This window comes from Columba livia, chromosome 1 (assembly GCF_036013475.1).
Source record: "Columba livia isolate bColLiv1 breed racing homer chromosome 1, bColLiv1.pat.W.v2, whole genome shotgun sequence".
NCBI classification, from domain to species: Eukaryota; Metazoa; Chordata; class Aves; order Columbiformes; family Columbidae; genus Columba; species Columba livia.
The window spans coordinates 204,747,695-204,772,540 of NC_088602.1; the positions used below are offsets into that span (position 1 = coordinate 204,747,695).

A 24,846-nucleotide genomic window follows, 5' to 3' on the forward strand; every position below is an offset into this window, starting at 1 on the left:
CCCAGGCAGCTAATGTGTTGCCCAGAGGTAGGTTTCTGAGGTCCAGAGAGGGACAGGGGCTCATGCGCTGCCTTTGCCAACTTCTAGGCAAATCTCCATCCAACAGTCTGACTTTCTGGAAGGCTGCTCTCAGGCTCCCTGCTCTCTATGCGGATCATTTCCGCAGGCCTTGGACCACATCGAAGCAATCTGCGTCCTACCTTGGCTCTCAGGGTTTCCTTTTCCTTTCAAGTAACAATGCTGCAGTTTGAAGGTGGGACTTGGCCAAAGAGCTCTGCAGATAAACAACCTCCACCTCTTTTCTGCCAGAATAACACTCCCCTTGAGAGGAAGAACACAGATGTCTAATGGTCCAAAGGAACTCAACTTTCAGTTGATTAAAGTAGAAATGGCCCTTGAAAAGTGGAAAAAAGGGAACTGCATGCCTGGAAATGAACTGAGCACCCCCTCAGCACCCATTGAGAGGGATATTCCAGCTGGAATCGGAGCTTAAGTAGAGCAGCCTGCAGCAATGCTGACCCAGCAGACTGCGAGCACAAATTCTCTGACAATTCCCTCTCCCTTGCAGGAGCCCCAGGGATGGAGTTTGTGTTCTGAAAACAACTGTCAGCTGCCTCCAGGACAAATCCACCCGCTGTGCAAGATGCTTCCCAGTCTCGGAGTTCTCCCATGTACGTGTGTGCTGAGGACATTAGCTATGAAAAGCATTTCTAAAGGGAGTTAGAAAAAGCTACAAGACTCTCTGGCAAAGGCTGCCAAGCTCTTCCAATTAAAAAAAATATAATAATAATTATATACATATCTGTGTTTTCTTGCTTACCCAGGTCTCCCCATTAAAAAAAAAAACAAACAACATATTGAAAAGAACCTTCAAACATAAAAATCTAAAATTAGCTACAAAACATCAAGCATATATGTGTACGCACTGTATTTTATAAGCCCAAAAGAAGGTGATTAACACCTCCATTAAGTCTGCCGCAGACCTAGCGGTTCCTAAGCTAGCTGGTGCATTACTCAGACATCGCGGTGATGGTTTGCAGTATAAAACAAGAGGACAGATGTGCCTACACCTTCTCTGCTCCCCGCAGCCCCCTTGACTACATTAATCCTGCATTTCAAACAGGATTTACTTTTCCCCATTTTATAAACAGGCTGAGTGGTGTTGTGGATGAGATGTCCATCCATAGCAGGGAGCGAGGCCAACAGCTGAAATCGAGAGGCCATTTTCTTTGCTGAGTTTCAAGTCGTGGTTCAGAGTTATGCAGAAGTGGCTGCTTCCCTGTCTCTCAGCACAACAATCCATCCCCAACTGTCTTGAGAAATCTCACCTACAGCCTGATTTTTTTTGTCAAATTCTCATGGATTTCTAATGCAGAGACCCATGATTTCCAGAAGATTGCTCCTAGAATGGGGACTGTTACACATTTTACAAACAAGTCCATTTTTTAAGATGAAGATGTATTTTGAAGGTGAAGATGGGCTTAAACTCTTCAAGGGGAAATTTAGGCTGGATATTAGAAAGAAATTCTTTACGGAGAGAGTGATCAGGCATTGGAATGGCTGCCCAGGGAGGTGCTGGACTCACCGTCCCTGGAGGTTTTTAAACTGAGATTGGACATGGCACTTAGTGCCATGATCTAGTCAACGGACTGGAGTTGGACCAAGGGTTGGACTTGATGATCTCTGAGGTCTTCTCCAACCCAGTCAATTCTGTGATTTAAACTTCAACAACTTCTGTGGATTCAGTATAATCAAATACACTGCTTGATAAAGAGGATCCCTCCCATGCACAGTGACAACCCTGATGCCACCTTTCATCCAAAGAAAAAACAAGCAATGTCCATCCCTTTATAAAGCCACAACTCAGATGAACCTGGCAAGATGGTACAACAGCTACTTTCAAGCATTTGTACAGAAAATATGCCATTGCTTCTCACAGTTGTGTTTCCAGATGCTCTGGCTGATTCACATATAAACCCTCCAGCATCCCACTGGCACTGTTTGCAAGCTGCTCCCGCTAATAGCTGATTACATTCAGTTAGATTTTAATTCAGAAACAACCTTGTTGAAGTAAAAAAAAAAAACAAACAAAAAAACAACAAAAAAAAAAATGTAAAACTAATGTAACTAGGAAGAAATTTAGAGCCTGATTCTCCAAATAAACAAGTTATGCTATTAGATCATTTAAAAGGAAGGTAAGCGAGTATTTCCTTGTGGTAACTTTCATTATTTGTTTAACTAAAGGTCAGGTGAAACAATAAAAAATCTGTTGTCTCAGTCAGTAGAAAGGCAGATTTCAGGCCTGGGAATTTGCTCAGTTTTAGAAGAAATAAGTCCATGTCAACAGGCAGTGCACTTTGCCAAACGCTTCTTTCACCTCTCCCACCTCCCTCTCAGTTGAAGGTTGTTGGCCAAACCCTCTTTGCAGAGTCCTTGTTTTCCAGGCACCTCCACACAGATGATCCCTCTACTTTTGGCACCTTTTCTGTGGCCATTGATTGCAGGAAACAACCTATTTATTTCCCATAAAGTTTGTGGCAAGCAAGAGACAAGGCTGAAGCCTGGATCTAACCCAGCTTGCAGATCATCCTCCCAGCACCAATCTCTGATGGGGATTTTGTGACAGCACCATTCCCCAACCAACCTGTCCCTTCTCTGCCCAAATCTAGGACTTTCAGATCTGTAGCAGTCCCTTTGCTCCCCATTTTTATTTCAAGAACCCTAAGACTTGCAGATTTGCTAAGGAAACCCACAGTCCTCCACTAAGAGCTCCCTCCACTCCCTGTTTAATCAAGGACATTTTCTCCCATAGTGCTTTATTTTTGCCATTGTTTCATAGTTTAATTATTTCCCTTCTGAGAACTTAATTTCATTTATCTCCTTGGAGTCAGACAGGATCGTATCAAATATGTAAACTCAGCTGTGTATGATATTCATACAAACAACAGCTACGTCCCTCTGTCTGCACACAATTCTATCACAAGCAATCCCACTTACTAAATGGAACCCGCATTTGTTATAGTCACTGTTTATTGCCATTAGAATCTGTGACATTTTACTGTGCAAACTCGAGCTATTGCTAGCTGAAGCATACTACAGTTCACACTGATGAAATTAAAATACTTTTGGATGAAGAATAAATAACCATCTCACAAGAGTCTGAACAAAGAAGCCTCTGACTGAATTCTAATGGAAGGAAACTGTTTGAACAAGTGTTTGTTTTCTGAAATTTAAATAGGTTTCTTGTGGCGAACTGTACTGATCCATACAGTGTAACACAGCTAAAAACGTCTTTTTTCTCCCCTTCTCTGTTCTTCATATTAATGAAATATAACAAGGGCAAGTGTAGAGTCTTGCATCTGGGCAGGAACAACCCCAGGTTCCAGTATAAGTTGGGGAATGACCTATTAGAGAGCAGTGTAGGGGAAAGGGACCTGGGGGTCCTGGTGGACAGCAGGATGACCATGAGCCAGCACTGTGCCCTTGTGGCCAGGAAGGCCAATGGTACCTGGGGTGTATTAGAAGGGGGGTGGTTAGTAGGTCAGAGAGGTTCTCCTGCCCCTCTACTCTGCCCTGGTGAGACCACATCTGGAATATTGTGTCCAGTTGTGGGCCCCTCAGTTCCAGAAGGACAGGGAACTGCTGGAGAGAGTCCAGCGCAGGGCAACAAAGATGCTGAAGGGATCTCATCTCCCGTGTGAGGAAAGGCTGAGGGAGCTGGGGCTCTTGAGCTTGGAGAAGAGGAGACTGAGGGGTGACCTCATTAATGTTTACAGATATATAAAGGGTGAGTGTCATGAGGATGGAGCCAGGCTCTTCTTGGTGACAACCAATGATAGGACAAGGGGTAATGGGTACAAACTGGAACACAAGAGGTTCCACTAAAATATGAGAAGAAACTTCTTCACAGTGAGGGTGACAGAGCCTAGAACAGGCTGCCCAGGGAGGTTGTGGAGTCTCCTACTCTGGAGGCATTCAAAACCCACCTGGACACCTTCCTGTGTAACCTCATCTGGGTGTTCCTGCAGGGGGATTGGACTGGATGAGTTTTCAAGGTCCCTTCCAATCCCTGACATTCTGTGATTCTGTGATTCATTCCTGTGCTTTTTGCAGAGTATCTGCCTGGGTTGGTATCTCAAGTGTTGGTCCATGTGCCCCATTGCCGGACACATTGCCGTGACACATTGTGGCTGCCATCAGTGGTAAAATTACACGTGTTTTGTTGAAACATGGAACTTCAACCAGATGACAGGGACTTTTGATGAAATCTGCAGAGATCTTGAACACTGGGATGTTTTCTAAAAGGTTGCTTTTTCCAAGCACGTTGCTTTCCTCTCAGAGAGCGAGGAAGAGGGTTTTATAATACACAAAATGCGTAACAGAAATGACAGAAAAGGTTCATACAAAGAAGAGGGAAACAACCTCAACCTAGATAACTTGAAGGTAATTTCGTTTAACAATGTCACTGATTTTTGATTAAATAATTTCAGATTTTTTTTGAAGTGGAAGTATAAAGAGCATTTGAGGAATTCTTAGAGACACTTAATAACACAGAGTAATTATACAGCCATGATCTCCACCATACTGTATGGGAGATCGTCTGACTCTGCTAAACAACACATGAATAAAAAAACAAGCTCAAATTGAAGCTTCTGTCATTATAATCCAGCACAGAGGCAAGCAGACAGTGAGGCTGCTCAGCACCTGTAACTTGCCCAGAATTGCTGCCAGTGGCACAGTAACAGTAGGGGATGGCAACTTCAGAAGAACACCCAAATGCCAACTTGTCTAGTGGTTTGTCACTAAAAATGAATTGGATTAACTTCCTTTTCATCCTGCAGAAATCAAAGCACCCTATTTCAAAATAAATATGTCATCTTCGAGGCCAATTAAATTTTGCAAGCCATGACCAGAGGGATAAGAGAGGATCAAAATTTGGGCTTCACAGCAAAAGTTGACTGCAGTCTTAATTACTAAGACATTTTGGCTCGTCTTGATTGCGCATTCCTCAAGATACAAGATGACTGCCTGTTCTGGATCCATCCCCAGGTGTAGTTGTTAAGAGTTTATTATAACCTCTCCTGCAGAGATGGACTCTTCTAACTCAAGCTACAGCATTTTCTCTCTTTACCACAGGACACCCCTATTCAATCCCCAGCTGATATTACATGCATTCACCTGTTAAAATATGCATGGGAAAAAGCAAATAATAAAAACAAAGAACATAAAGCGGTGGTAAACCGATGAGACTTGGAGAAAGCAAAGCAGCATGCCAAGTATAGACAAGTCATTACAACTTCAGGATGTCTTTTTCACTCCAGTGCCAGTCTACACGTCCCACCCTATACAATTATTTGCTATTGCTTCTTCCTATACGAGATCACCTTTAAAACAGTAATTAGAGGATGTGTTTGTTTAGAGGAATGCAAATGACTGCTCTGCTTCCTGGCATGCTTGGCATGTCAATTTAGCCTGGAACCACACCTGGCTACCAGAATAAAATAATCAATGAAAAATAAATAGTCTGTGTACAGTTTCACACAGAATGTAACCCTTGCCTCCAACATGGCTTATGCATCATTTAGCGCTTAACACATTCTTCCAAAGAGGGAAATACGTCAGACAAGCATCAGCACTTAACCATTTGAGGGCTGGTATCCTACCGCAATGACATCTTGAGTGAGATGGGACCATTTCCAGTTCCCAGAAAGGAAACAAAAGGAGTTGATCACCACCTTGACTCCCAGTGAGCATCTTTGCCTTGTCTGGCTCTGACTGGGCTCGCTGCCCAGTTTCATTCTCACCATGGGTTGACCAAACATCCATGTGCTGCATCCCATCACAATGTTTCAGCCTGTGCTGGTCCCCTGCTCTGTAGGGCACCCAACAACAGGCTTTGGTACTAATCTAGAAAACTTTTACACTAAATTAGGCTTATGCTACCCCAAGGAGCATTCATCTTTCTACCAGACTCAGTTATTTCAGCAAGAGCTGTCAGACGTGACAGGTTTAAGAGGCCCAAAGGGACAGGAGAAAAGACATCTCAATAGTCTGGAAGAGCCTCTGGAAGGACAGCAGGAGGGGACACAGTATGTGTCCCTGCAAAGTTTTGTTTTTTCTACAGAAATTACTATTAAAGGATTTTAGTCCAGGAAGGCCCGCAAGCACCACCACAATCCAAATGATGATTTCAACCAATGTCAATGTCCTTGCCACCACAAAATCTGCTGAAAAACCTGTTTTTTCATGAACACTTTTCCCACAGACCTTAAGGAAACACTTCCACCTCTCCACGGGCAGAGAACGTGCCTTCATCACACAGAGAACGTGTACTTCATCATTGGCAGTGTTGCAAACACAGTGCCAAAAGACCTTGGTGAGAGACAGTTACAAACCATGTTCGTTAAAGATATTCCTTTAGGGCTAAGAGATGCACACACAAATGGAGTTATACCACACATACCACAAAGCATGTCACATCAATGACAGTTTGCATACGGCCTTTCTGGTCATAGCAGACAAGTCAGTTGTGTGAGGAGCCCAAATGACTCCAACCAAAGGAAACTACAAAAAACCTGGAGTTCTTCTTGAGACAACTATGCTTTAGACACCTTACTGAAATAATTTGGCTTAGGGCAGCATTACAAGCCATAGCCTGGACAAGAAGGTGTTAAGGTATCTGGTGAGGAGTGACAGCACTGAAATGGCTCAGCCTTTCCTAAGTCAGAAATACCACACACAAATTACAGAAATCACAGTGTTGTCTACTCGGTGGAATATGTCTCCTCAGGGCATTCTTTTCAAGCAGACTGCAGCATGGTAAAGGTCAGCATTGTTTACAGACAAATCCATTTTGTAATACACGGTGCACACTGTGTTCTGCATGAGACAACTTACACACAAAAGTAGCTTCCTCGGATTGACACAAATCCTCGTGGGCATCTCGCTGCGGAACCGGAAGGAATGAGAAGCGCTGGTTCAAGCAGCAGATTGCCCCACAAAAGGCAAAAAGGACCTGGGTTAGCCCATGATAGGAGCACCAGAACCCCCATTCCTCTGCAGCCCCAAGTGCTTATTGATCCCTGTTTAATTGAGTTTTGACTCAGGGGAGGTTTGAGCCCTTGTCTGTATATTTTCAAACCTTCTTCCAGCCAGGACTATGACCAGCATCTGACCATGAGTCTCAGCTATAGGGATGCACCTCTGATGACATTTGAAGACCGCTTCCTCAAGTGCAAGAAGGATCTGCTACATAATTTCACTCATCTTTTTAGAGCTTACCTGTAAATTCCACTACCTATGACATGCTAAAGGCAAATTCAAACAAGCTGCGAGCTTGCAAGGTTCACAGTTCCCATTCGCATTCCTAGCATTTGAGAACACTTTCAGGTTTTTTTCTATTTTAAGCAAAGAGCACAAAAAATGCAGCAGGAATTAACTGTTTGGGAACCTTTTTCCACCATCCATGTTGGTGAAATCTTTTCATCTTGCTCCCATACCTCCTCCAATCTGTCTTACTCCTAGATTACTCAATCGCAAAAGCATCCCTGTGGCCATGTGTCAAGTTTAAACATATTTTCTGTTTAGAGCAATGTGTGTGCATTATGTCTCCTAGGGAAGGGTGGGTTACTACAAGTGTAATGATGCCAAGTGAGGACCATTTTTGCTATGTTATTGGATAAATAACTCCTATTGGCAGAACTGTGGAAAAGCTTCTGGTCCCACCATAGCAGAGTCTACGCGGCTTCTTTGATCAGCAGTATAGTTCCTCAACATCATCAAAAGTAAAGAGGAGAAAGTGTGGGGAAAATTGTTTACAAAACAGCAAGATCAACTGCTCATGATGCTCTGCTTTACTTTTAATACAAGGAAAAGACTGCTCTGCAAATTAGTTTTTAATTAACTGCTTTCTCCCAGCAATACTTATGGCTCTGTATAACAGTGCCAAGTAGTGATATTTATATAACGCAGCAATGGTTATGATTTTCCTTCAAAAGTGTTATTTCAGCAGGGCTTTGCCACCATCCAATGAGCCCAGGGGCATGTGTGGCTGCAGGAGGGCGCTTGGGGAAGATGCTCTTTTAGGACGCTCAAACGCAAAGTTTAGTCCGGAATAGGCTCGGAAAAGTCCTATTTTCCGAGCTTGTTTCTCCACGTTGGAGAAGGGAGACTATGGCCAGGACCAAGAACAAAAACACAGACACCAACACTCTCAGCGACACCAACATCCCTTAACACCATCTTCTCCTTTGTAGAGTGGCCACAGCGCTGGAGGCCAATTCAAAATGCTGTGAGCTCCAGCACTTACTAGGAAACAAAACATATGTATATCTACAGGGATTTCAAGTTAGATTGCTGTGTAGGAGCTGGCCCTGCCAATGGAAAAAAAATTAAAGTACCTGCCTATTCAAATGGCTGAAAATAATTATTATAAAGCTGTTTCCAGAATAAGCTCTTGGACTTATGCTCTTTCATTTTCCTAAAAACAAGAAAGAAATCATCACAGCAGTCAGGGAGCTGATTCCCCCACCAAAACCCCTCCTTTTGCACCATTTCCAGATTATTTCATGTCCTTGGCTGCAGGTCCCTGTTGTGTTTCACCCCCACAGCATCAGTGTGTTACTAAAATCAGCTCTTCCTACCTCTCACTTAAACAAACTTCACAGGGGCACTTAATACTAAATGAAGATAAAATCTGGATTATCAGCAGGATTATTACCAAATCAAGCACTCTTTTCAGGATTACCCCACTCTGAAAAGTCATTTTTCTCTCCCATCATACTCCCCCGTAAATCATTATGTGCCATGAGAACACTTCCAGCTACAGAATACACATGAGGGACGACAAAAATATTCTCTAGGTGCCAAAGGGTGTCTATAAAAAAGAACCCTACTCAATTCTGCTTAGTAAAAACAGATTACGCAAAACAAGCACCTATATAGGCAGAAAATTAAAGAAACACCTTTTTTTTTTAATACATCAAGAAACATACCCACAAGTCAATAGAAGTTAAACCCAGATAAATGGGAATAATGGTTTATTTTTTTGGCAGGAGTATGAGGGATGATTTCTCAGGTCTAGTGAATAAGCAGGAGACTCCCATGAAGCCTGGCGACCTTTCTAACCACTACGTGTTAGTCAAATCCAGTTATCAGGATCTATACAGCACCCACAGATGAAATAACACAGCCCACTTGAGGTAGAAGGTCAGATCAGGTGAGTGACTTTCTCCTTCCAGAATTAAACACAGAGTTTAAAGAGAGGGTTTACCTGAAGCCTAGTCCAAAATGAACCCAAACTTTTGGGCAGTTTGGGTCCTGCTTGATTTTGTGGGTTTGTTTTTTTGTGTGTGTTTTTTTGTTTGTGTACTTGTTTTGTTTTGTTTGGGGTTTTTGCTGTGGTTGGTTTGGTTTGTTTTTTTACAAGAGAGTCTTACAAAGGTTTCCAAAAGGATGCAAGAGGAAGACCAGCAGCATGGTGAGCTGAGTCCTCCATCTCACACCACATACGTCTCTCCCAGAAGATGGAAGAGGCACAATGGAGGGCAGGCTGGCCACCCCTGCACTAAAGATACTCTCTTTACCTTGTTTGCTGGAGATAAACTGCTCCGTTGGGTGAAGAAGACCCCCACATGGAAGCTCCTGAGGTGCTTTGTGTGTTAACTAAGCCAAACTGCCTACCATTATTCTACAGTTTATCCTTCGCATGCCACAATCCAAACTGTCCCGACATGTAAATTGGATTAAAAAAATGCGATCTATCCTAAAGAGAGTGTAAACCCTGTATTTTGAGATGCTTCAAGGTTTGTATTATTTCCAATTTGCTGCCTTCAGGCAAGCAGAAAGCCAAGAGGGATCAAAGTGCTAACGGAGACAGACCCAGCACTCCCAGGTTCTGGGAGACAGGACTGAAATTTATTGTTTTGTGGTCCAAGAAAGCGAAGGACTGGAAGGAAAATAATGGACTATATATGACCAGTCCTCAAGAGCAGAAAGCTGTCATGTCCTGTATGGATGCTGCAGTTGTATCTGTGACATAGGATATTTTATAGCTGGCAGTATCGAAACTCATGAAGTCTCCTAATGTCCTTTAATCTCCCCAACAGGGAATTTCATTGGGATCCAGATATCTCTCCTGTGCAGATGCTTTTAAAAACGTCACTCAAGTCCACCTGAGACGTGGATGTGACACAGTCAATACAGGATCAGGTCTCTAAAGCTTGTAAGATTCTCCTGGGTGTAAACTGATGCAGAGCACAACACTCTACACCAACTGACATACCCTTCCTGTTATTTACTAAATCCTCCACAAATCAGCCTGCTAATGGCTGTTTACCTATATCAGCTACTCTATGAGCATAAACAGCACTAAAATAAAACAAATCAGATTATGTTAACATCAAGTGAATAAGGTGTTTCCAGCTTGAATAGTTATTTAACACTCAAAACCAGGGCAAGAAAAACAGTGAAAAACTGCCAGAAATACTGACATTAATATACCATTCCCAGAGCAGTTCACAATTATTCCAAATATATTTGGTCCTATTAAGAAAACAGATCTCGGGTAAGAGTGCAAACTATGTCATCATAAGAAAGAAAATCAGAAACATATGCTTCTTATGAAAGACGGAATTCCAAACAAAGTCAGCAATTCAGGGCCCTAACAGTAAATCAGAGCCAAGAGAAGGGAAAATCTCTATGTGCCAACCCCATCCTTTTGGGGGAAAGTTTGGTAGTGAACTCTGTGCCTGATCTTTCAAGTTCTAGAAGGAAAACTGACTTAGTTCCAGCAGCAAGACCTGGGAGGAGAAAACCCCACTTTGTAAGATGCAGACCACATTCCCCATCCTCTCAGGGACGTGAGCATTTGGATTCCCTTGTTCCAGTTGTACAGCTACATGAAGGGGTGGAGAAGGGACACGGAGAGTCCCTGGAAGACTCCCTCTCTGCAGGGTGGACTCTGGCCTGAGCCACGGCAACCTAAGTCAGCAGTAACGCCATAAAACACCCGCTGTGCCCACCCATCATCCTGAGACAGGATGGGAAAGCCAGGATCCTGTGTTGGCTTAGCTCTGGTTGAGTTATGGATGGAGGAACTACCTGTAGAAGAGTTAAGCTACAAAGGATGTGACCAGGCTCATCACAGTGGTGCCCAATGATAGGATTGAGGGGCAATGGACACAGACTGAAGCACAATGGAGGTTTCATCTGAATATGAGAAGAAACTTCTTTACTTTGAGGTGCCAGAGCCTGGACCAGGCTGCCCAGAGAGGTTGTGGAGTCTCCTTCTCTGGAGACAGTCAAACCCACCTGGACACATTCCTGTGGGATCTGCTCTGGTGAACCTGCTTTAGCAGGTGGGTTGGACTGGATGATCTCCAGAGGTCCCTTCCAGCCCCAACCATTCTGTGATTTTGTGATACATACACATATGGGCTACTTTTTTTTTTTGATATTGCAGTTTGGGAGGCACTGGACACCAGGCAAGGAGGCCACGTCTAAAGCTCTCTGTTCACCCTGCATGACTGCACAAGGCAAAGCCCTACAAACCTCGCAGACAATCTCAGCTTCGGCTTCTTTCCACTTCTGTTGTGGGCTGAGAGTCTCAAGGGAGCCTCGAAGAGTCACGTAACCAAGTTCAACAACTATGAATTTTCCTATTGACCAGAATAGCATTAGATCATATTACCCATGTCTATTTGTTAACGATGAGTGCTCGTTTCCCCACGCTGATGCCACACGGCCTGGATGCATGTTTTGTAAACCATAAATGGCAAGAATGATGCCTTCAAGACACAAACACTGTGGGACATGCAGCAGCTCCACTCAACAGCAATTGTCTCACGTGTCCAAAAACACAGAAGAAAAAGTTTCAAACTTCACCAAAGGTTTCAACTTCCCTCCCACCAATGCACTCGTAGTAAATATAAAAGCAGACAACCGTTGCTATCACAGTAACATTTTCTCTTTAGCGAGGGAAGAACTGGCGTTTCTATATGTAAATGCCAATAAAATCTGCATCTTTGTGGATCATGCCATATCCACATATTTGTTGTGGCTCACATATGAGAGCACTTAAAAAATAATGAAAAAGCCTTTTCCTCTTCTTTTTCAGTTAGGAATCCCCTATCACCCCTTTTAAGGGAAAAGCTGTGAACAGCCACTGTTTTCTGTTCTAATTTCCAAGTTCACAGCAGACATGCAAGTGACCAGATTGCTCTGGAGATGCTTCCTGACAAAATGCATCGTGCTACATATTGCTACTGCATGTGGACTCTTCTGATTTTGGTGGAAGGGGATTAAAAAAAGTCTTAGACAGCTCAAAAACAACCCCATTCTGATGTGTACTTTTCAAAGAAGTACATCAGCATGTGTTAACTATTGTGCTCAGCACCTGGTCCACCAAGGTCTGAATCCCTTCCAGTTGCCCGCAGGGAACGGCTGCTTAGCTGAGGCTGTAAACATATATACGTGTAAGCCCAAAAAGGTCCCAGTTTAATCCCTGGTGCGTCAGCCAAGACAGGAGATATCACAAAGGTATGAAGATATTTGAAGCAGGCTGTTATTCTATTTGGTGGGAACCAAACAGATTATATATAGAAATTTTGGACTGATCTCTGAAGGAGTCAATGCTGATGTGCAAAGACATATCTGTCAGACTTCACTGCTATGCATTTGTCAGTTGTTTTGTATTCAGCATAGAGCTATAATATATATTAGGTTATTTGTTAATGCTTCCTACTACTATCCCTTCTCAAAGTTTTTGAACAAACTTTCAAGTACAAAAACCCCATTCTGCTAACATATATTTAAAATGCCTTCAAAAAGAGTGTACTGTCTCCAAGAAAGCTTGAGTTCACCTATGTGAATGGAGAAGTAAAGGAGGCAATAACCTCCCTGTTTCATGTAATGCTCCCTAATTTTAACTGGATAAAATATCCAGCAAAGTAAAAGCTAGCCATCGCATATCCTTAGGGAAATAATTTCATAGGCCACTTACTAATACAAATTGTCAGTATTAAAACTAACTCAGAGATTTCTGCACTTGTAGAGGTTTAAGAACTGGGCAATATAGGCAGATGTCCCTGAGACACAGAAACACAGATGCCACCAAGGGAAATATTAGGCTTTACTTTGAAAACTGATTTGATTAATAGGCTTAAAGTCCTACAGTTGCAGAAACACAAATTCCTAGTATGGCCACTCTTAATTCAGAATAAAAACAATCTGTTCGGATTAAGCTGATTCTTTATGTATATGAAGCATAATTAAAAAACTAAAATGTATAATTTTTTTAATCAAGGCTTAATTTGGAAAAAAACTTGTCAACGCCATTTCTTTGATCAAACTGGGTACTAGGTACTAGTGTCTTGGATTTCTTTCTTTGTTAAAAGACAAATTCTGTACCTACAGTTTTTTTTTTAAACTTCTTTTTACCTTCAAAATTCCTACTGAGCACAAACGAAGTGTATGAGTAAGCATTGTAAGAGTGAATCAATATGTATTACAGATGACAACTGAAGACTTAGTTGGCCAAATACCAATTAATTTATGCAGCTGTCAATTCAGGATATATTGGATATATTCCAAACACAGAGGTTGCTGTTCAGTTTAACACGGTGTAATTGAAAGTGGAACAGAGTGCAGATATTTTCCCGTTTTCCTATGGTCAAAGGCAGCCCCCCTCTGCCAATCTCTGTTTCAAGACATCTACAATCACGACCTTACTGAGACACAAAATGTAATTGTGATTCATCTTCTGTAAATGAAAACAGGAGGTACAAGTTGCCAATGGAGTTGTTTTAAATTCACGCTGGGATCACACATCACAAAAGCTGGCCCACCGATAACATCACTGGTCTAATTCCATATAATGGAAACCCAGAATATATCAGCTTGTATTCATAAAGCATTTTCTCATGCAGCTGAGAGCAAACAGCCCCTTTGGACAAGGTGTGCTCATGAAAACTGTCACTGCTGATAAGATTTCTGTTTCTACCTTCTTGAACTGACATTTTTTGAGTACTTGTTTTTCCTCCCTGTAAATTCTGATCTACTTAGAAATGCATATTTGATGGTTTCCACAGCAAGATTTGAGCTCAGATGCAGCTGCGCACCTTGAGGATGCTTCCAGCTAGCCAGATGAATCCCACCTTGCATCTGCTTGTTTTCTTCTGTGCTATGCTTCACAAATTCTAACTCTAATTCATCACTTAGATAACTCCAGTGTTTTATGAGTTAATGCCATGGATTTTAATGGCATGGAAGTAAGATAAAATAATATCTATTGATGTGCATTGACTGTGCATGTGAATAACTCTGACCAGTCTTCAAAATGCAGTGATCTTGTGGTTAGAAACTGTCTCCCAGCAGTACACCACAATAACTTAAGAGAAAACACAGAACTCTCCAGTTAATATTTCAAGATTAAGTTAGAGAAAACAGGCAAAATGCAGTATGTCAATAACATTTTGACAAGGACATCTTCACTTTGCTAATGCCACGAGACCTTTAAACAGGAATTACTTTCATGGAAAAAAAACTTAGTTTTGGACAAGATATTCCACATTCCCCATGAAGAATCTCGTGAGAAAAAACAGAAGTGGAAGTATCTGGAGAGAGTCCAGCGCAGGGCAACAAAGATGATGAAGGGAGTGGAGCATCTCCCGTGTGAGGAAAGGCTGAGGGAGCTGGGGCTCTTTAGCTTGGAGAAGAGGAGACTGAGGGGTGACTTCATCAATGTTTACAGATGTATAAAGGGTGAGTGTCATGAGGATGGAGCCAGGCTCTGCTCGGTGACAACCAATGACAGGACAAGGGGTAATGGGTACAAACTGGAACACAGGAGGTTCCACTTAAATTTGAGAAGAAACTTCTTCTCAGTGAGGGTGACAGACACTGGAACAGGCTGCCCAGGGGGGTTGTGGAGTCTCCTTCTCTGCAGACATTCAAACCCGCCTGGACACCTTCCTGTGTAACCTCATCTGGGTGTTCCTGCTCCGGCAGGGGGATTGGACTGGATGAGCTTTCGAGGTCCCTTCCAATCCCTGACATTCTGTGATTCTGTGATTCTTTCTTGCCTAATGAAGCCACTTGGGACTGTATCTTCAGCAGATTTTAGCCACCAACATGTTCCTGAAGGTCTGGGTAGTAAGGACTTCTCAAAATGCTGTCTTTATTACTACTGCACCACCCAAAACCTGCATGCTCTAAACACCAAGTTGCAGCACTGTTTCAAACGGAGCCATTGCAATTTTTAACTCCTCAAATCTACCTTATTTTGGGATAGTCTCACAGCTGCGTGTCCTCCCACACAAAGACTAAATCACTTTAGCTTCTGTGAGCTTCACGATCCCAAACTGAAGGCATCTGCTTGCAAATTAGGTAACTCTTAGCTTTAAACATGTGGGTGTTAACAAAGACAGACCTTATGCATCCAGATATAAAGCTGAGTTATTTATCAAACTGTTAGATCGTATTAAAGAGTCTTTATGCATCTTGACAATTCTTTCCTTTTTTAATAGGTAATAGTGCATATAACCAGATACTTATAGCACTGAAACAAAATTGTAACCATCTTCCTGAGTAATAAATACTGGAAAATAGGGAATATATGATCATTCTTTATCTCAGAGCTCTGAAAGGAGCCTGGCTTTGTAATTCCAGCTATGCATAGGATGGGGTCAACACACACCACACACAGGGTGCAGTCGCAGACTCCAGCTAAAGCTGAAAAACCCATTCTACTAATTTGAAAGCATCTTAGAGCAACTATTTCAGAAAGCAACTGTTTGTTCTATAACACATCGAGTTATTGTCCAAGCTGGAGCTCTGAGTGACAATGTACTTTAATCCCGTCTGACCTGCATCCTCCTCCCAGCACGGACAGGCCATTTTTTGGCTCAGGGTACGGGGTGACCCTGAAGAAGAACAGTTATGCAAGGGAGATTCGGTAAAATGTCGCCACCCAGAAGAGGGGACAGCTGCATTGTCACCCAGCAATTACAGCAAAATGACTTATCGCACTATAACATACTTGAAGGAGCAAACTGTCTGCATACACACAGCACAGAGACAGGCTGGAACACAGGGATGTCACACACCACAGCTAAAGCTATTACAGAACACACTGCATGTAAACGAAAACTGTGTAAAACCAGAGAAGACAGAAGGGATTTTGTTTGTGTTTGCTATTTTGGAGGGGATTTTTCCTCTCTCGTTTAATGTATTTTAGGATTTTTAAGATGCCTTGATCTGCTTCCCTACATCTGCTTACATCTAATCTAGCATGAAATATAATCCAGGCAGTCCTGCCTGCAAAGTCTTTCCTGATAAAGTTTCCAGCATCTCAGTGATCAAAAATGGTGTCAGCTTTGTTTCAGGTTTCACCTTTTTTTTCACTCACATGAATTCTTTGCGGCAAAATGAGTTGCTTAACAAGAAGTCAACTGCGAGTGCCAAGGCAGAGCCATCCTGTGCTGTACCCACATGTATAGGGTCAGATTCACTTTTACCTGAAACCCGAGAAGGGCAATTCATCCAGTCCACATCTCGTTGATTTGGGAGATGACCTCATGGTCTAAAGCTGATGTCAACCTCCAGGCACGCCAACCGTCCCCCCACCCTGCCGTGTTTTGTAGATCCTGGCTCCTCCCCACCCCTCACCCGCCTCCCCAGCTGGGATGCCCAAAGCACCCAGCACTTGGGGTGACCCCAGGGGTGGGGACGAAGGTCCCACCAGGCACCTGGGCCAGCTCAGCAGACACCTGAGGGCAAAGGTGGAGTCTCTCCATGCCCGATACCAAAAATGTCACGGAATCATGGAATGTCCTGAGTTGGAAGGGACCCACAAGGATCACTGAGCCCAACTTCTGTCCCTGCACAGTTCACACCATGTGTCTGAGGGTGTTGTCCAGTCTCTTCCTGAACACTGTCAGGCTTGGGGCTGTGACACCTCCCTGGGGAGCCTGTTCCAGTGTCCAGCACCCTCTGGGTGAAGAACCTTTTCCTAATGTCCAACCTGAACCTCCCCTGGCACATCTTCCTGCCATTCCCTCGGGTTCTGTCATTGATCACTAAAGAGAAGAGCTCAGCGCCTGCCCCTCCTCTTCCCCTTGTGAGGAAGCTGTAGAACACGATATATTCTTGGAATATATTCTTGCAAGGGCCACACTCTTGCACCACTGACATCAGCATCATTAATGGTGCCACTGGTCGTCACCCCCTAACTGGGAGCCACACACCTGGGCACCCCAAGCCATCCTCAGGGCCTCGCTGGGGTGACCGCTTTGGGGATGCCCTGATGTGCGGATGGCAGATCTTGGAGCACGGCCGCATGGGGAGAGCAGAGTCCGCCTTCTGTCACCCCAGCGCAACCATTGCGGTGTGAGCAAGCCAGGTTTTAACAAGTAAATCTACATAAAAGCTTTCTCTGAAAGTCATTACTTAATATGACAACCAGCTGTCTCTTCAATTCTTGCTGCGGCAGCCTATCTCCTCACCATTATTCACAGAAGGGGAAAAAAAGGAGGGAAAAAAAGCAGCGAGCCTGTTTTGTCAATAAGATAAGCAAAGCTTCAGATAAATAATGTTACCTGACAGAGATACCCAGTGTGGTGGTGTTGTTTTTTTTTTTCTTCCTTTCCTAACTAACTCAGTCATTGCTTTACAGGAAAAGGAGCTCTTAGTTCTGTGGTGTAAAGAGGTAGTTAGTCATTAACTCCTTAAACTCCAATCCCACAGCTTTGTTTTTGCAGCAGATACACAATCTAATTGCCATCACTTTTATGTCAGCACTTACTAACACAGGATCAGAGTGTCTCCTCTTCAATTTGTCCGGCCCCATACTCCAGTTGCATGACCCTGCAGAGGAAAATAATCCCCAAAGGTGAGCACTACTGGGCACCAGCAGAGCCTTCAAACTGGGAAACTGGAGTATGGGACCATCCAGGCCTGCAAGGGCTGTACTTTTTGACCCAGAGACAGCCGTGGCTTGAATAGATGAATCTGCCCCACAAAGTCACTCAGGAATGTTGATCTGAATTAATTAAATGCTTGAATTCATGTTAGGGCACATTAAACTTCTGCATGGCCAATTTTATTCAGAATTAATGTAGCCTTTGATTCTGAGTTAAATTGCACAGAAGAGTTTAATCAGAGGTAACTAATGGGTTTCAAAACTAAATTTGGATTCATCTTCCTAGAGGCTCTGGGGTTGGCCCCGGAGGGATGAGCTCCTACAGAGCAAGAATCTGGAACAGAGAGGTTTTAGGGGGGAGTTTGTCAATGGCCTACTGAAAAGGAGCAATAAGGCACAATTTTTGAAATTATTTTTGCAGTCTTCATGTAAATCTTGAGAAGGGGTGGTTTTTCCATACTTGTTATCAAGGGTGTCCTCTTCAATGCTGTGAATGGTGCTACCTCCTGGGATGGAGCAAGGGATGGACCATCACTTGATTTCTGGGAGAGCAGGAACACCTACACTTTCATCCACTTTAGGAAAACTTTCCGTTGCTGGTTTTTGCTTAGTTTTATGATGGGTACAGCCCTGACCTCCCAGACTTTTCAGGAGGATGCCTCCCAGCTCTTTCCCTGCCCCTTATTATAGCGGAAGCTCCTGGATTTAGGTGCAGGCATATAAAGGGCAATGCATGAATTACTGCTTGAGCACCCAGTCCCCATATCTTTCTAAGAAACAGGAATGGAAAGTATCAGTAGGATTTTAGCTGACCTGCTAGAAATGGTTCAGTCATGCTAATAGGAAAAATGTCTTCAGTCTGCAATTCAGCACGGTTCTGATTTGTAATAAGGAATTTAATGGTGCCTCTCCCAGAGGATCTAGGAGAGTAAAGGAGAGGGGATGAGGGTAAGAAATATCTAAATACTTTAGAAATTATTTTAAAAATACCTGTTCAGCAGAAACTAGCTAAAGCAGAGTATGATTTGCTAGCTAAGCAGTATTTGTTTAACAAGACACCCACTTGAGCATATTACTGCTATTAAGTAATCAATACACCTGCATGCAGGGCTACACACAGTTTATTGCTCCTCCCCTTGCTTGACCTGGCACCGAATCTGTATGGTTGTGCAATTATCACCCAGGCAGCTAGAAAGTTTCTTGTGACAAACAGTGGTGTAGCCACTGTCTGTAGCCTCTGTTTGGCTCTTACAAAGTTCTTTTTTCTATTTAACTAGAACATCAGACTGGTGCTTCTGTGCCGTCCAACTCTTCGCAGCACCTACTGCCTTCAGGAACCCGTCTAACAGCAGACATCTTTCAGCATGTTCACACCTGGAAAATCACCCTAAGTGGAAGAAATTTCCTCTGTCCTACAGCAAACAATGGAAAGGATCACATTTACCTTTCTGCTCTAAACAGAATGGTTGATTTCAGAGCAGGTTATGAAACTCCTCACATCTCAGGTCAGGAAAAATCACACAAAGGTGACCCCACAGCCAGTTAGTTAATAGGGCTGTGATAGTCCTGTCCTAGAGATCCAGTTTTCTCCCTCGGATTCTAAACAACATCACATTTTACACTGCAAAATAAATACAATTTAAAGCTTAAAAATGATGCAGCCTGACTTTTCACCTGACTTTGTGATAAGACGTAATATTTTGCCCTGTGTCCAGCTGCAGGCAGCCAGCACACAATTAAAAGAAATAGGAATCCTTGGGCACCGTCCAGGTACTAACTGAAGACATTAAGAAAACTCCCCCCCTTCCCCTGATGAGGTACCAAACACAGGTGACTCTTTCATCACTTTAGGCCTGAGTTCAGCAAAGTGAGCTCAACCTACTCAGAGATTTCACCGGCACAAATAACTGTCTAAAATTAGGCGCATGCTTAAACATTTTGTTGGGCTCAGGCTCCCGGATTAAGTGCAGACTCAATCTCTCCTGGTGCTGCAGTCAACGAGCTCCTTCCCACTCCATCCCCACCCATTCGAGTCTTTGGGGAATGTTGCCATGGATTTCCACGGGACACAAAAGAGTCCATATTGGAAGAACCCTGTTAAGGTTGCTAGGCGTAAATATTGACTTAACGGCTCTTCCGCCTTTTTTCTTTTTTAAGAACAGATTTGTTGGCCATGGCTGGAAAAAAAAAATAGGATGATGGAGTATGCATGATTCACTCTGGCACTCACACAAACATGCAGATCAGTTGGCTGGCAGCTCGCTCCTCTGTTAGCAGAACATCGCTTCTCAAATGTGCTATTCTGTTTTGGCAGCAGGAGCATCCAAGCCCTCAGACAGGGAGATGAAATCTCCTTACCTTCCATGTACTTCATGTGGGGACCACTGACCTTCCCCAACACGGAACATTTGATTAGTACTTCCAACAGCCTTTTGGCTGTGACACACAAGGATTGACACGATGCTGCAACCGTTTCACACTAAAAGACCAGCACAAAAATCTCCCTTCTTGGACTTGCTCTCCTGGGCCTGCTGACATGAGAAATGGCTACAAAACGAACTGCAGGTAAAACTTTTTATTCAAAAGTGTTTTCAATAAAGGCTGTTTCAAAGACAATACATATTGAGACAGAAGATACTTAAGGTCACATGGGAAGTCAGCAGCAGAACTGAGAGGGGACCCAAGGGTCATTGGATTTGTGCTTTCATCACCAGGTTCTACTTCATACAGTATTCCATGCACAGACTTTTAATCCTGAATCTAAAAAAACATATTATTTAAAATACAACTTGAACACACTACATCATTCAAACGCTTTTCCATATTGATTCTGCCAGATCCGCATGACTTGGCAGGACTGGCAGGGGGACAAACCTCCTGCAGAGCAGCCTGAGGGTAAAATGTACGTGTGATACTTGTGTGTACCAGTTCTGGACACAATAAAAACCTGCTCATCACACACACAGGGCCACGAGCAGCTCACCTGAAAGCTGGCAGAGGCTGCAGGGAGTATATTCAGGATATATCTCACTGGAGTTTAAGCATCCCCAAAGATACAATGGAAAACCAGAAAGAGAGACTAGGATTGAGACATGTGCCTATTTATATTTGCTTTGCATCCATCCTCTGTGGCTCTACACCTTTCTCTCGGGGAACAGGGGCCCTCTGTGCACATCCCCCTCGGCACCAGAGGTTCGGCGCAACCCCTAAGTAGACAACACACAAATTAGCCATCCCCAAGCAATATTAAGCTACCAGAAATCCAAAACAAGGACACTTAGATACCTTTGGAGCTTAGCAACAGCTGCTCAGGATCCACTCCACCTCTCTCAAATCTATTTTTATGGACAGCTTTTGAAGCAGAGAATCCACTGAACAAAGAAACAAGTTGATATCCCCTCTCCTCGACTGTAGGCAGATCCAGTTTGTTATTTTCTAAGTGTTTCCTTGGTGGCACATACAAATTCAATAGTGTGTCTGCTAGCAAAGACATCTATTTTCAGAATAAATACAATGACATGCAAAGTTTGTATTAGCAACAGCTCAGCAGAAGACATGAAGGAAAAAATCTCTCTTAAGGTCCTAAAGTGCATAGGACAAGGGACCAAGTAGGTCTAATGTATGAAATTAAGGAACTTTCCACCCACTCGCTCTCCTGCCCTTGCTGCTGGAATAGCACAGCCTGGGTCCTGCCTCCTGGCTTTTCAAGGAATTGTTTGCAGAGAACAGAAAGGTTTCACAACACAGAAGCAAGAAATAACCTCAAGGGTTTCTCCGCTCTACTAGTTTAGGGTCAAGGCTGATGCACGGCAATCCTTACTGCAGGCCAATATTGCTGCTCTTACAGCCACACATGAGTATCAGGGGGAAAAAAAATATATAGACAAAGACCATTTCAAGCTGCCAGTTATTGGCTGTTATGACCTGGTTATGGAGATGGTAACGGTTGAGCTTTATGACAGGTTCTCAATAACTACACAGCAAGTCAACATGCTGCATTTATCACTGGGTTTGCATTGTACTGGCCTGATGTGGGTCCAGCAATGGTAGCCTGGAGGTGTTTGCGGCCCCACTCACGTCCCTTCACTGAAAAGGATCCCCTCTGCCACCCGAGATAGCTGAGTGTGCCCCTGAACCTGCTCCTTGGACTTTGGCTGTCTGAGCATTTACTTGAGAAATATCCAGTTAAAGATTTAGGATAAAATTTGTGACATGGTGCCCAGATAACGAGCCATCAGCTTCCACATGACCAAGAGCTGGGGCAAGAAGTCCCACTGAGGACAGCAGAGCAACAGCAATGAGATTGCCCCACTCCAACATAGATTCCAACGTAGCTATACCAACTTTAGTTCAATGAGAAGGTGTTTTTAGAAGTTTAAAACAAATTATGTGGACCAATCCTAAACTTACCAACCTCCTTCTGTTATTTAGATAGAATTCAAACGTGACAAGTTTAGATTCAAGTGTCTCAGGTCAGGTGAGATGAATCCTACCTTCAGGGCATAAGATGAGGAAGAAGTTAAGGATCAAGTCTTTACTGACTACACTGATGTCATAGCAATTAGGAGCTGACTTTTTTTATCTGTGTCTTCAAGCCATAGTCAGGAAAATGTACACACTGTGGGTAACCCTGATAAAATAGAAATTACTCTGAAAAGTCACTTTCAGAAGTGGCTGAGGTACCTTCTCCATGGTACATGCTACCACCATCTCTCACAAAAATCTGTCACATCTAATTAGTTTTAGAGCAATTAATGTACACACTGTTTTAAGCACTTGGAAATTAGAACCCTGCTCTTGCCCTCCTCAAAGCCAGTGACCCAACTGCTGGGTGGATAAGGTCTTTTTAGGGCACCGTTGATTTTACTTCAGCCCAGCTCCACTTCTTTCCCACTTTGCAGTCATCTGGCTGTATTAATACAAATGAAAACCGGAGCATTTCTCAAAACGTTTTCAGCAGCATTTCAACTCAGGTGATCTTGTCTCCCTGTGATGGGCTGAACAACCTGTCAGTCACACTTGTCAATCACTCTTCCTGCTCCTTAAAAGCAGGAGTTTAATCAAAGTGAAGAGGCAGAAATGAAGGTCTGATACTCACTTTCTCAGGACTGCGATTTCATTCTCTATGCTGCTTTCCTTTCCCTTCAGTGCCTTCTTGGGAATGCACTTGACCGCAAAGAGTTTCCCACTCGCTCTCTCTTCAGCCAAAACAACTTCGGAGAACGCACCCCTGCAAGAAGAAAAGAAAGATCCCAATTTTAAGCAGTGCCTTTTCTTTGGCAGCTGTTAACTGAAACACAACCATCGAATCTCGTTCTTTGAGTGTTGTTCGATGGCTGTTCTTGTTAATCACCACAGCGGCGTTATGAGCATCTTTCTTTGCCTTCACAGACACATGCAGACATTCACACTCAGGCAAAACATGAAAGGCTTTACCCATTATGATTGTAACAAAGAACTGTAGTCCAGCAGAGGTATAAGCAAAGCTTGAAAACCAGAAAACATCATTTCTATACAGAGGGGCATGGGCCATAGTCCAGCTGCTGATATGATGGATTAAAGTTTTGGGATGTTTAGCTCGTATAACAGCACAAAGACCCCAGGACTCAAAGGCACATCAGTGCCAAGAGTGCTCTTGGTCCCTCAGTGACCACAAGAGGTCGGGACCTCCGCTCTGGTCCTCCCAGCAGCCCAGAGCATCTCCCCACCATTGGCCCAAACCTCACCCAGACAAGCAAGCAGCATCGGGATTTCTGTGTGTACACAGAGTTGTTCCACAACACAAACTGCCGCGTGTGTAATCACTAAAGCCAAAGAATTGGATTAAACCACAAGTCCCAATGCTGGCTTTAATAGCAGCCTCCCTATTGTTACCCCAGAGAGGATTACACAAATAAAGAAACTTCATCACAGCAGCCAGTCACTAATTGCCCAGAGTGTGAAGTGCCTCTCCTTCGTTAGGTTATTCCATAGCAGTGTATTATTTTTTGCACTCTCATTTTCCCTCCAAAGCATCTTGACCTGAATGAGAAGAGTCCAGGAAAACATTACAGTCACTGCTCTATACACTTTTTTTCTGTTCTTACGCTGTTTTCTCTGCATTTGAGCATCATTCAGACACTGCTGGTCCGGATAGACCCTTGCTATGGCACATTAGGACCATTCTCAGGTTCTAGCGCTCATTAATGGTTTAGCAGTGAGTTACTGGGCAAGACAGAGCACTGGCGTGAGGAGGAACAGCAAACCTTTGCTCCTATTCACCAGAACCTCCTCCTGGAGCACCCGCTTTGTCCAAGAGCAATCAGAGCCAAAGACTCATCTAACCAGACCACAACTGAAGGATCCACCAGCCGAAGGTTCATATTTTATTTATACAAAATAAAATGAAGCATCCTGGTCTCTTTATTTCCCCTCCATCAGTAGATTTATTCTGCTTTGCTAAATAGCTCTCTGTGAAAAACACTCAGAGCAAACCCCACCACACTCCAGCCCACTCTTAAAACATTAACTTTTGATCGCAGCCCTGGCTACCACCAGCTTTCTCTGACTTTCATCCCTCACAACGGCTGCTTATCTAGATATTTGCAGATAAACAGAAGCGTTTCGGTTCCGGGCCAGGCTCTTCCTTTTTAAGTCATGCATGTCGATGACACAAACAAGCAGCTGTGACCTCACCAACGGTTCCTGAGTTGCAAAACGACTGAATGAATCACTAACCCGTGGATAAGTGGATTAGCAAAAAGGAAGAGGCTGCTGCTTGGGAAAGAAACACTTTTGTGGGCAGCAGTGATAGGAAAAAGGCAACGGGAAGTTTAGGAAGGGATTAAAAGAGACCTTTGCAAGCTGTTACGGTGGTTGTTCAACACTTGTCTACATGTGGCACTGACCCTCTGAACAAACAATGTTTTGCCTCGTTTTTGCTGAAAAGG

At 43.5% G+C, this 24,846-nt stretch overlaps 1 protein-coding gene across 5 annotated transcripts in view; it reads right to left on the reverse strand.

Moving 5' to 3' along the window:
* CAMK1D (calcium/calmodulin dependent protein kinase ID) overlaps positions 1 to 24,846 on the reverse strand; it is a 237,155-nt gene that overhangs the window by 115,545 nt on the left and 96,764 nt on the right. For all 5 annotated transcript variants that reach the window (XM_065049282.1, XM_021298229.2, XM_005510296.4 and 2 more), the window contains exon 2: positions 23,016 to 23,147. In XM_065049282.1, coding sequence (XP_064905354.1) covers positions 23,016 to 23,147 — 132 coding nt within the window. The remainder of the gene's footprint in view (positions 1 to 23,015; positions 23,148 to 24,846) is intronic.